General features: G+C 38.5%; 1 protein-coding gene across 8 annotated transcripts in view; it reads left to right on the top strand.

Annotated features, from left to right (window-relative positions):
- KIF21A (kinesin family member 21A) overlaps positions 1-13,240 on the top strand; it is an 87,596-nt gene that overhangs the window by 20,673 nt on the left and 53,683 nt on the right. For all 8 annotated transcript variants that reach the window (XM_027679289.1, XM_027679293.1, XM_027679292.1 and 5 more), the window contains exons 2-3: positions 10,376-10,598; positions 11,887-12,069. In XM_027679289.1, the coding sequence (XP_027535090.1) occupies positions 10,376-10,598; positions 11,887-12,069 (406 nt within the window). The remainder of the gene's footprint in view (positions 1-10,375; positions 10,599-11,886; positions 12,070-13,240) is intronic.

Genomic DNA, 13,240 nt, shown 5'->3' with positions numbered 1-13,240 from the left:
CATTTGTTGATCTAATGATGCTGCTGGCAATGTTTTTTTAAACCAGCTGTCTCACAGAATTGTGTTTTTAGTTAAGTTTGACTCTGGTAATTAATTACAACTGTAGTTACAAGTGTGCTTTATAAAAAGATTTGACATCAACCACATTTTTGTTGAGTGATGTACTTTTCACAGGCTTGGTGCGTTTGGATGTTTTGGGCTTATTGGTCCCTGGTTTACAAGAAGTGCCTGAATTATCTCAAAGTCCCTGAACTCTAAATGTGACTGAATTTATGTTTGGAGGTACTCAGACTGTGGTTTTGTGGTTTGTTGTTGTTGTTCCTTCCCCTTTTTCCCATTGCACCTAAATGAATGTTATTCTATAGCTTGATAAAGCAGCAGTGACTGCAGTGTTTTGGGTGGTAGGATAGCCTATATTCACCACATTATTTTTGAGAGTGCATTACATTGTCAGCTGAATTCTGACACTAAAACTTCTGGAAGCAAAGTGTCTGTCTCTAAGATACTGGCAGCACTTGTTATCATGACTCATTACTAGGCTGCTGGGCTGTGCACTCTTCAACAAGCCTTCCTTAAAATTTACCTTTTTTTTTTTTCATCTTAGGGTACTTATAATGATATTTGTTTAGCACATTGAAACTCTGTTAAGCATTCAGTCAAAGAGCAGAAAGATGCTACAGAAAGTGTATTTCTTTTCCTGGTACTGCCCTTGTTACATAATTAATACCAGGCTCTCTTAAGCAACCTGACTCAGCTGCTCCTTACAGCTGTGCTTCCCAGAGCATTCTTTCCTGCTTCCCAGAGCAGAAATGATGAAAACTGCTAACTTGTGCACTACAGCTACATTTTGGAGGAAAAAAAACCCATAATTTTCAAAATAAATATAGGGTGCCAGGGACCCCTGGTGGCCTAGTGGTTAGCATGCGGCACTCTCACTGCTGCAACCCAGGTTTGAATCCCAGTCCCCCGGGCAGATGGAGCTCGTTAGCCCTGTGAGGCCATCCATCTATGAGAAGGTCACTCTAAACAAACCTACGTCCTGAGGACCTCACTGCCATTGTCCAAGCTTGCTTGGCCCCGGCAGATGAACCTTAGGATTAAAGGGTGGGCTCAGTTCAGCGCAGGCTGTGTCTCACCTAAAAAATCCATTGTGCAGGCTTGAAAGGTAAAAGACCTTTCCCAAAATCTTCGTTCGCGAAGACTGGCCATTATTATAGGGTGCCATGCTCTTTCTTTTGTATATAGAGTTGCTTTCTTCATGAATCCTTACCCATGGAAAGATATACTTGCTGGCTTAACTGGCCTCTTGGTATCCATGAGCACAGTAGTTGTAGACACTGATCTGGGGCCACACCAGAAGACCTTTCTTTCCCCTTTTCTTTTGAATTTGTGACCTTTACATTCTATAAGTTGTATAACTGTCAGGTACTATTGCCATAAATTTTTCATAATAGTAATCTATACTGGTCTTTGTTATTGTCAGTGCTAGTGCTTGATGTGAAACACTACCAGTGAAGTGAAGATGGTATTTCATATTTCTATGCATGAGCCTATTAGTCATAAAGCTAAAACATATTTTTCAACAGAAATCTTTAACTTAGAAAAAGCAAGTGCACTCCTGTAAGAGAGACAGATTTAATGCACAGTTTAAGGGAGTCCTCCTGTCCTTCATTTGCTTTTTGGATATTGGACTTGGTATATAAATATACCTGGAGCACAGCCATCAAATTGCAGACTGGTTGAATCCTCTGGTAACGTACAGCTTTAGTGACTTGGAACACTCATCCAAACCCAGAGCCATGGATGGCTCTGCTTCCTTGTTGTAAATTTTTTGGTTGCAGTTTTCCTTGGTTGTGTATTTCCCGTGTTGGCTCAGAAGACATTTCTTTGATTTCTGATGAGCCTTTGGAGATGTTAGGTTTCCCAGACCACCTGGGGAAGAAACCTGTTGTTTGTGTCTGAACCAGGTGTTTGGGATGTCTCTTCTGTTCTGTCAGCTGTGGGGTGATTGGGTGATTTCCAGAAGTATAAGCAGATGAAAAGTTGGAAATGTACATAGGGTTTTCTAAGACTAGAAGCTACCTCTTAAAATAAAAACTGAAATGAGCTAGCACATTCTGGAGTTTCTTTTTGTTCTCTTATTTTAAAGGTGATAAATATTCCCAGGGATTATATTTTCAGGGTTAATCCTTAAAGGAGAAGTAGCCAGTGAGTGACTATTTTTTCCAGTGTATGTTTATGTAAACTGTACAACGTGGTGTCCAGACCTTGAGCTAATGCTGACCACACTAGTAGTACAGCTGAGCACTATGTTCCACTGTGCACCAGCAATGTTTATTTATGCTTCTTACTCTCTAAAATTACTTGTTTGTACTCCCTGATGGGGAGAGGCTGTTGCTTCAGGCTAATTAGCTACATGGAGATCCGATGTCTGTAGCCCCTTTCAGCCCCAGAGTATGTTTGACCCTTTCAGCACCGAAGCATGTTTGACCCCTGATTGCTGCGACTCAGGTCTCTATTCTGCCACTTCATGGCACAATGGAGGTGTGCCTGCATTCCTATATTGTATGAAATTAATTTAGAACTTTACTTTTACTTTACTCCTTGTTTCATTTCTTGCTCACAAATAATAAATACTTTGTCTTAGTTCATAAATTATACTTTGCTGCATTTACTTATATCTCATTTTATCTAAGATACTGGATTATTATTCTAGCCTTCTGAGAGTGGTGAGACATATAACAATAGATGTTGATAAGAAAACTAAGGCAAGTAGCATAGTAGGACAATTTAAAAAAATCTGTTTGCCTTTGGCATTGGAAACGACATTTCTGTTTAGTTCTACTCAAACTGCACTTGGATTTGGAGGTGTGCCCATTCTGTGCTTGGCAGGCACATGGAAGCTTATGGTAATGCTGCTTTTCCATCACAGATGACCTTGTCTTGAACTAGAAATAATCAAGGCCAGTACAAATCCTGAAACACAGTTCTCTCTTCTCTCTTTCTCTCAAAAGTCAAATTGTTCTCAAAAGCTGTGGATTTCTTTGCTCACTAGAGAGTAAACTACTCCATGAGAAACCACACGAAGGAGCTTTGGATAAAAGCATTCATTCATGTTATGAAGAAAGATGTTGGAGGTTATCTAGATCTGCTGGAGGTTCTGTTAGCCCTCCTGTGGGAGGTGGTGTGAGGAAGGGAGCATGTGGGGCAGTAGGAATTCTTGAGAGAGCAGGCCTGGGTGTTTTCCCTTTGCATTTTCTTTTCTTGGCAAAAGCACAGGACTGTCCCTGTCAGTGTGAGGATGCCATCTGTGTTGCACAGCCTGCTAGGCTGTTACAGAATTGCACAAGAATTAATCTGAAATCATACTGCTAAACTGTGTCCTGGCTGGCTGTAGTGGCTGCCCGGAGATGCAGCTATTGTACGGCACTTCAGGAACCAGGGGAGAGCAGCAGCCTGTGGAACTGCCTCATCCTGGCACTGCGAATGTCATCTCCAGCATGAACAGCTAATGGGGAGATGAGCTGACCAGACACAAGCTACTGAAAAGGGTAATTGTTTCATAAAATTAAATTTGCCTGTAAAAATAAAAAAAAAAAACTGAAGAAGAAGAGTTTGAGCATAGAGGAGGAGAACTGGACAAATCTAATTATGACAGTGGTGTATTTGCTCAATTTAATTTAATTCCAGTTTTCCATTTGCTGCCTTCTCATTAAGTGCAAACTGGAAGCAACAGTCTGCAGCACTGAAACAAAATATTCTGTGCGTATATTTTTGAATAGGAAATTTTTTTTTGTTTGCAGTAAAATAAGTTAGCTATTGAAAATGTAATATCAGAGCCCATTTGGTCATTTACTGCCTGATTTTGCTGGATGTTTTAACTTAAGGGTTTAGTGGTCATGTTTCATGGCTACACATAGTTTGAAGGGACGCTATACCTTTTTGTAAGTAACTTAATAGGACTGGAATAAAATCTGGACCTTGTAGGTCCTGCTTAAGCTTTTGCCACAGTCCTTATTGCATTTTTTTATGTCCAAGACTTACCCAGGAAGTTTTATCCTCTGGTGTTGCCAAACTTGTATCAAGATACCTACTTTACATACCTGAAAGTTTCTTGGTATCTAAAGGCAAGCATTGGTAGATGTGCAAAACATCTGCCTCACTTGTGCTTGCCAGGAGGTGTAAGTTTAGGCCAAGTAATGCCTGGACTCTGCCTATCTTCTGTGGGCTCTGGGCACACATACCTGCTGGCAGGACTGAGCTCAGTCTATCTAGACCATGGCAGCTTTAGAGAAACACTGATGGGAGTGGTGCCCAAATCTTATGTAAGAGTGATTGAGTTACAGTTGCAGCAAGGTAGTGTCGTTGCCCTGGCTGGGTGACTGGTGTGTGCCTGTGCCTCTTGCAGGGGAAGCAGCAGGTTCAAGGGTAGGAGCTGACCCATGAAGGGGGAAAAGACTTGGTGATGTGCTGGGTGGCCAATTGCCGCAGCTCGGTTGCTGAGCTGTGTCTTGTATGATCACTGTAACTTGTATATCTGTAGTTGCATGTCCTTTTTACTTCTTGATACCAGTAAGTGTAATACCAGTGATCAATACCAGAACTGTACCATTAAGTGATACCACTGCACAGAAACTCTCTGTGGGTGATAGTTGCTGGTGGGAGCCTAGAGGTTTGTTCCTGCACCCTTTTTGATGTGTTAACAAGAGGTAAACCTGGGATTTGTCATATGCCAGACCTTCTTGTATCCTTAAAGCTCATTGCATTCAGATGCTATCACTGTGTCTTTTGGAGGTGCTGCTAATTATAGAGCAAGATTCCACTGTGTGCTAGCAAAAATACTGAAAAGTTTATGCATATCAGATGTCTTGGAGATGAAATCTGTTCAGTTTCTTTACTCCTTGCTTGCTGTGAAGGGAGATTAATGGGAGTGATTTGATGAGCATAAATGGAATAGAAGAGTAAAGGAATTCTGATGCTGAAGTAAGGGCGGGAAAGTGTTTTCTTTTGGTTTTGGACAGCATTTGTTTGTTTGTTTCCCAGTTCATATTGCCTGCTATGCTTCAGTAAATATTTTATTAGGTGCTTCTGGATTTAATATCTCATATACCCACATGTGAAACTTAATTGTGTGAAATTTAATAGGCTTAGTGTAGTAAGAGAAGCATTGAAGAGCCCTGGGTTTACAGGTTAACTTGTTTCTTGCTCAGCACGACACGTGGTTTGAATTCATGCTTTTCTGAGCAGGGTGAAAACAGCCCTTTCCCCATGGAATTTTTTAATGAAAAAGAACTTTACATGGGACTTCAGAGTAATCTTTCCTTTCCAATGCACAGCTTCTGGATAGTCACTGCTATCTGAAAGATTAACCTGTGATTAGTTTTTTTCCACTTTTCTTTCTGTAAAACAAGAATAATTTGATGCTTTGCCTTTTTAGATCACTCTTAGAAGTTCTTGTGTTCTTATTGCTATTCTGTAGAGGTGCTGAGAAGGCATGTGGTAAACATTTTGATTATTAGCTTTTGTTAGAGTAATATTTGCAGTTCTTCACATGGAGATGCAAAATTTAAAATATTGCTGGTCTCGTTTAGTGTATGAAATGACATTAAGGGATGACTTAATCATAGATGGCTGGAGATTGCTGGGTTAGAATTAGGTATTGGAGAGGTTCTTAAGTGAACAGGCACAGAGGTAAAATTGTTCAGTAGTCGAAAAGGGATGTGTGTGTATGTATATCTATCTACATCCTTAGATATCCAGATAGTTATTTATATAAATAATATATATTAAAATCACTGGGACAATTTTTCATCCCTAGAAATAAACTAAGAGAGGATGCTTTTCAAAGAGATATGATGATATTATCTAGTTTAAACAGGAATCAGTTCTATAAAGTCTGATGTCTTGCGTAACACATGATATTGACCTGATGATGGCTGTAGTCCCTGAACTATATTATCTGAATCTGTTGTAGCTGACAATACTTTTAGCAGAGACATTGTGCCCCTGTTCTACTGAGGGATTAGTTCCAGTACAATACAGTGCATTACTGTGCAACTGCTGGCTGGTTTAGCACTCCCTAATTTGACAACTTGTCTCAGTGTGCTGAGGCAGGAGAGATTTAGGGGATTAAGTTTCATGTGTGTGGCCTGGAGGTGCTGCAAACTACACATAAACAAGAATTGGGTGTGTTCATGCTTTGGAGAGGAGGAGAGGGAAGGATGTAAAGCAAAATGTTGTTTGGGAAGTTGCCACATCTAAGGAGATGTGATTGGAAATAGGTAGAAAACACCCGATAGTATACAATTAAGCGAGTAGCCTGAAAAACAGGTGAGGTGGGGCCATGTAGAAGACAAAATGGTGAAGTCAAATTGGTCCTGGAGAAAAATCACTGTGGCAGACTGCCAGACTGCAAGCTGGGCAAGGAGAGATGACCAAAATGAACTCTTTCACATTTTTACAGCGTGGGTGCTGCCTGCTTTGCTGACAGAAGTGACCACATTAAGGCATGAGAGTGGAAAAGGTTTGGCTGTAAGCAGAAGGAAGAACTCACTTTCCCAGTTGATTTGTGGGGTGGAGGGGGAGGAAATGTTCCTATAGCCAGTGCTGGAGCAGAATCTGACTTGCATGAGGACTGTTATTTGCTGGGCCACACATTCAGTACAAACAGTAAGACTTTGAGAGCCATGAGGTTCAGGTAATCCACTCACTGCTCATAAGTGGCCAGAAATCAGATTGAAGGGGAGGCATCTGTTGCTTTCTCATTTAAGGTCATCATATTAGCTTGATGCTAAACTTATCAAGAGAGCTATGTAGATTTCAGAGCATGAAGTATCCCTTGAGCAGACCTCAGGTTAGGTGATGAAAATCTCTTGTCTGCACATCCTTTCTTGGGGAAGGTGTCTTTCAAACCTGATGCAGCCATGATTTCTCTCTGGTTGCTCTCTCGCAAGTACATGGCAGAGTGGGACATTGTGTAAGAGTAATCACAAAATGAGAAGGGCTGTCTTTGGGTGAAGCTTCCCTGATGTGTCGAGTCTTGCTTTGTTTTTCCTTTGTGCTAAGTGCTAGTGAAATGTATTTTTGTCTTAGCACTGCCTTCAGATTTAGTGGTAAGTTAGGGAGGAAGGACATCATCATCACTGCTGGGTCTCTGAATGTTGTGTTACAATGCAGGGGAAGCGACTGAGCCAGTAACAAGCTGCTGATAGTGACACAGATTTCCTTCAGCTTAGCTGTCTCTGGAATGGTGTCTTGCGGTGGGCTGATTACGTTGGGCTGATATGTATAGGCTTGCTGTTGTGCAGGGTTTTGTAGCAGCAGAGCTCTGGGAGGTGCTGCCTGGCTGCAAGGCAGGGACCTAGCTGGGACGGTTCTCATGGGAAGTCTCTGCAGGGCGACATTGAAACTGCTCACTTTACAGTGCTGTCATCACTGTAATAATTACTATGCAAATCATTGATATTTTAGGCATGCTGTTCCTCTTTGTGGTCACTCCGAGCCTCTACTTAGCAGGAGAAAGGAGAAATTTATTCGGCACCTGTCATAATTGAATCAGTTCCTCAGTGTAGAAACTTCATTCATTTTTGTAAGCATAGAATAAAAATATATGAAGAAAAACTTTTTTTTTTAAAGTTGTCCACTTCATTCTGCAAGTTAGTAGTAAAAGCCCTTCATAAGTGGGGGGAAGTTGGGTTTCTGGAATGCTTGATTTTGGAAATGTGTTTTCCATCTAGATTTTTAGAAAAGGTCTTCCTAGGCTTTCTTGCACTGTAAAACAATGACATACCTCTGGAGTTCTAAAAGCCCTCAGAATTTATTCTTGTAAGGACAATTGATGGCCTTTATACTGTCTGCACTGGATTAGTGAAAGAATAAGAGTGCTTAGTCTGAAAAAGAAGCTTACCCTCTGACTGACTTCACGGCATTAAAAGAAAACAGCAGAATAACCTACCGAGTTGGTATTTTCTAATATTGTTTTAGACAGCATGCTACAGTGTTTTATTTGCTCAACTTTCCAGTTGGGTAGAATGCTTTTAGAAAAGGTATATGATTAATTTCTCTTTGAAGACTTTCTACCTAGAAATAAAAGCTATTTTATTACCTAAAGTTCCTTAATTTAGAAGGAAGTAAATGTATTACAAGCTTCTGTACATATTAATCAGATTTTGTGTTTAGTCTTCACAAGTGCTAGTGGATCAAGTTTGTTGTTATTGGAGGAGTTATGTAAATCCTGAATTACTTTTAACATTCTTATTTCATTTAAAGAAAAAACTCTTATGATAATGATGTAATTAGAGAGAAAGTCTGTGACTATATTACACACTTTGTGTCCTTAAATGCAAATTTTATTTTACACGTGATATGATTTTTCCTTTAATGATATTTTTCAAAGGTTTACTTGATTTCCACTCCACACTAGAGGGTATGCTGACAAGGGTGGTACCTCCTGATCATAAATGAACTTTTCATAATGGAATTAATGTGTGGAAAACCTTACAAATAAATTATGGTTAATCTCTAGTGTCGCACATTGGGATATAATGAAACCCTTACAATAAAAAATCTGAAAAATACTCCTGACAGCAATGCACATTCCTGGATGAATGAAAAATTCAGAATCTGTAATAAAAAGAAGATATATAATGTTTTGTGGTTTTTTCTTTTTTTTAATTTTTCTTTTAAGTAGGATATTTCTAACTTGATCTAAAGTGTACGTGTGCTGATGTCATTTCAGTTAGTCTGCAGCAGTCCACTCAGAGCTGTTGGAGACTTGGTCTCTCTGCATCAGCAAGTGTTGGCACAGTCACAGTAGATCAGCAGGTAGCTTTGGGCCCTTATGCTCCCATTAGATTTTGGAACAAGTTTTGTGTGTTTGGAGTCAAGCATTTTGGCTTAGTTTCCTCTGAACAGGGTGTAAATTGTGCACACTGAAACTGCTGAGTGATCCAAACCAACATGTGATAAGTGAAGATGTTGGGGAATTTGCTTCAAGACAGCACAGCTACTCTAAAATGTGGAATATGAGATAAATATGTGCCTTTAAAGTATACTCTGCATACAGATCTTTGATATTGTGTAACTAAAAGTAGCCACACTGAAGTTAACATAGGTACTTGAAGCTTTATATAAATGGATAATCTATATAAAATATTTCATGATTTTGTTTGTATGTGGCTGTACTGCTGATGTTTTATGACCCTTACTATAGCCTTCTTTGTCCTGTCTTTTAATCTGCACACATCTGCACACATATGGTGTGGAGTGGGGTTTTTTTGTGTGTTTGGTTCTTTTTGTTTTGTTTTGTTTTTTTTTTTTTTGTTTGGGTGATTTTTTTGTTTGTTTTTTGGGGGATTTTTGGGTTTTTTTTTGTGCTGCTTTGGGAACTTGGAAATACTTTAAAAAAAAAGGTAGTTTTGTAAACAAATTGTTAGTTAATTACAGCTAGAATAATGTGTTATGTAGGCCAGAGTTTTCTTGTTGATAGTTAATGATTAAACCAATTGAATCACAAACTTCCACAGGCATTATTAGTCACGAGACAGTACATGAATTCAATTTTGACGAGACTGCAAGAATGTTAAGAATGCAGAGGAATTAATAAAATGATATACGAAGTCCAAGGTAGCTATATTCTACAAAGTATTTTGTCAGAAACAGAACAAACTGAAATAAAAGCTGAAATTTGTCTCAGTTGGAAGATAGTGAGGAATCTTACCTTTAGAACTTGTTAGATACTGTTCTTGTTTTTTTGTCTGAAGATATGCTTCTTCACTGAAACCAAACATTTCACAGAAGTATTCTGGCTGTGACAAAGCTCCTTTCCTGTCAAAGGGAAAGAAGAAATGTGAGCCTTCTCCTTGCTGTCATAGTTCTCATAGCAGGGAGGCTTTCATTTAACATGACATGTAGGCTTTGGTGGGTCCCTGCTCCCAAATTGCTATTTAAAATATCCTATATTTTTTCACATTTATCTTGCTTGTAAAAAAACCCCCATAACATTAAAATTTCTGTTTTTATGGTGAAAGCATTAAGAAGAAAGATAAAACTGGAAAGCTTGATTTGAAACCAATTATGAAAGTTACTCTTCAGTAATGTATAGTATACATACAGAAATATTAAGAGTTTGAGGCAGGTTGTCAACTTGAAGTAGGTGAACCTTCAGAAAAAGTGTTATTTGCATGGGCAGTTTTATGACTGGGGTTCTGATACAGTCAGTTCTGTGGCTCAGATAACTGGAAATCTCCTGGCTTGGTGAAAAATTCTGATTTTTCAGCCAGTAAGGACTTCTTCTCATCCCTTATTTTTATTGTTTGTGTATTCCTTTTTTGATGATGAGAATCTCTAATAGTTCTTTTTATCTCTTCCAAACCAGAATTAGACCACAGCTAGCCAAAGAGAAGATTGAAGGATGCCATATTTGTACATCTGTTACACCTGGTGAACCTCAAGTGTTCTTGGGAAAAGATAAGGCCTTCACTTTTGATTATGTCTTTAACATTGACTCACAGCAAGAAGAGATCTATATACAGTGTATAGAAAAGCTGATTGAAGGCTGCTTTGAAGGCTATAATGCCACTGTCTTTGCTTATGGCCAGGTAAACTTTATAATTTTATTTTGAAGTGTTAATTTTGGAATAAGTAGTTTCTTGCAACTGGTTTTCTCTTAAATTTTGAAGTGCATGAATCTGTTTTTTAGCATCTTGGATTTATTTTCAATGAGTTATCCTGTAGGAGACTTGTTAGGATTTTATATAGATTCTGTGTAAACTGACAGTTAAAACACAGAATATATATAGGCAGTAGATCTGAAATTAATAGTAAAGCTGAAAATAGTATCAGTCCATATAATTCCTATATTCACCTCAATGCAGCAATACAAATTATTGACTTAATCAGTTGACATTTAGAGATATGTTGTAATGAGATTCTTTTCTGAACAACTATCCAACCCTCTGCATTTCCACACATTTTTGGGAATAGGAGCTTTTTAAAAATAGATCCTGTGGAACTTTGGGTCACGTTGTTTGTTTGTGGGCAAAATGTAGAGATCAGATTCCAAAGTCAGAAAACTTCTCATAGAGAACACACCCTCTTAGTACACTGAGCACACATGTGACTTCTCAAAGCTGAGCACAGTGTAGAGAATGTGTTACTGTCTTCTGAATATTCCTTTAGGAATCAATTGCATAAAATTAGGTCTTGCATGCTGAATTTTCACCACTGTTAAATGTCGCATCTCAAGTTAGCTAAGTGAAGTCTAATCCTAGTGAAACAAAGCAGTTTGCAGATCCAGTTTAGCAGATTATGTTCAGCTGTGTGATCCTATCTTTGTCTTAGACTTGACCCACTAATTAAGTGAAAACACAACACTACCTTGTCTTCTATAGGACTTCACATTTAATTAAATTAATTTCCCAGTGAAGATTCTTTCAGTATAAAGTGAGAACAATGGGAATATAATACCTGAGATATCCAGGCATGGTAATTAAGGGAGTAATTTGATCTATTTCAGTAAAGAATTGCAAATACCACTTCTACCTCCAAAATACATACTTTAATTAACAGCCTTGGTTGAAAACATTAACTTGTCTTTTGACCTCAGAGATGATAGCTCAAGGCTGATGAAAGCTACTTAGGGGAAGTTTCCAGGCAAAAGGTTATGAAAGATTGAACTGGTCTCTCCCTTCTTGTATGTGATCTGTGGATAAACAGTAGAATTGGTCCAAATTCTGCTGTTCATCCATTTTTCAAAATGACCCATTGTTGTGTGTGTTAATATTGTAAAGATGAGAGACTGATCTAGCATTAGTGTTCACAAACTGCATTTCTGTGATGATTTGGTGCTATTCATGCATTCTAGTGACTACTCCTTTTTCAAATTAGACAGGCGCTGGCAAAACATACACCATGGGCACTGGATTTGATGTCAACATAACAGAAGAGGAACAAGGCATTATATCACGTGCTGTTAAGCACCTTTTCAGATGTATTGAAGAAAAGAAACAAGGTGCTATTAAACAAGGACTTCCACCTCCAGATTTTAAAGTGAATGCACAGTTCTTAGAGGTAAATATGATCTGTGTTTGTGGGTGTAACTTTGTGGGTTTTTTAGAAAACCAATTAAATATTTTTTCTGGTTTCTTTTTTTACATTTTTTTCTTACAAGATGTTTTGAATTAATCTTCAAGTTTTCAAAAGGAAATTTTATAGGATTTGCTTCAGCTCTTCAGTTTATGAAAAAGAGCCTTTTTATCTTATTCCAGTTGTTTTTGTACTTCCCTTTATAGCATTATTTTGAAGCACATAAATAGTTATGTTAGTCATAACTTATCCTTTTCAGTAGCATGCCTTTGTTTGTATGGCCTATTGTTCAAGCTTGTTTGTAATTCTTTGCAAAACCTTAAAGCAAGAAACTATAAAAAACCCCCCTCAATTATACTTTGTGGCTTTGAATAGTGACCGCGCTTTGCCTGCTTTTGCCACTTTGCCATAGATTTCTTTAGCTTACAAAATCTGTTCAGGAGGCTTATATTTCTTTCACCAAGGAAGAAATCTAACATGAAAATACTTCCTTCTGCAGTTCCCATTAGTTTAGGATTGGGTCGCTATTCTAATAGTGACACTTCTGTGTCACTATGCCCTTTTTCCTTAGACCCAGAGAAAACCCTGGTCAATGCTGTGGCAAAACTGTTCCCCTTGTGTTTGCTTGTAGACACAGTTACTGGTAAAGAGGCTGTAACATCTGTGATCTTTCTGACCTGCAGCAGCTGTTGGTTTAAGTCTTGCAGTGTCTTTATGCTGTGTCTCCTGACTGTGGAACTACTTTTTAAATTGATTGACTTGGGTGTAACACATTTGCATTCACTACCAAGCTGCAAAATCTGATGCTTTAGGCACATGGACAGGAAGAATCAAGTTAAGGAAGAGCAGGTGTAAATTTGTATTGCTTAGTTCAGTATTTATGATTTTATCTACTTTAGAGGTGGAAAAACTCCATTTTTATTTTACCAAAGAGAAAATCTGTTGATTTGAAGTAAATTAAGTCCTTTAGTCATGTGCTCCTATGACCGTTCTAAAGATTAACAAGCTGGCAGTAGTTTTGCAATGGTATAGGTTTGTCACTGCTAACCTTAAGCAGAACTCTATGTTGCTCTGGCTAATGTTTGCCTAGAGAGAGTTGGGTTGAGAACGTGCTGTGGGAATGCTCTGCTCTTCTCTCTGTTTGTACATCAGGGAG

This window comes from Neopelma chrysocephalum, unplaced genomic scaffold, assembly GCF_003984885.1.
Source record: "Neopelma chrysocephalum unplaced genomic scaffold, ASM398488v2 Primary Assembly neopelma1_45, whole genome shotgun sequence".
Classification (NCBI taxonomy): Eukaryota; Metazoa; Chordata; class Aves; order Passeriformes; family Pipridae; genus Neopelma; species Neopelma chrysocephalum.
The sequence above is the reverse complement of the archived record's forward strand: the minus strand, read 5'-3'. Positions and strand labels throughout refer to the sequence as shown.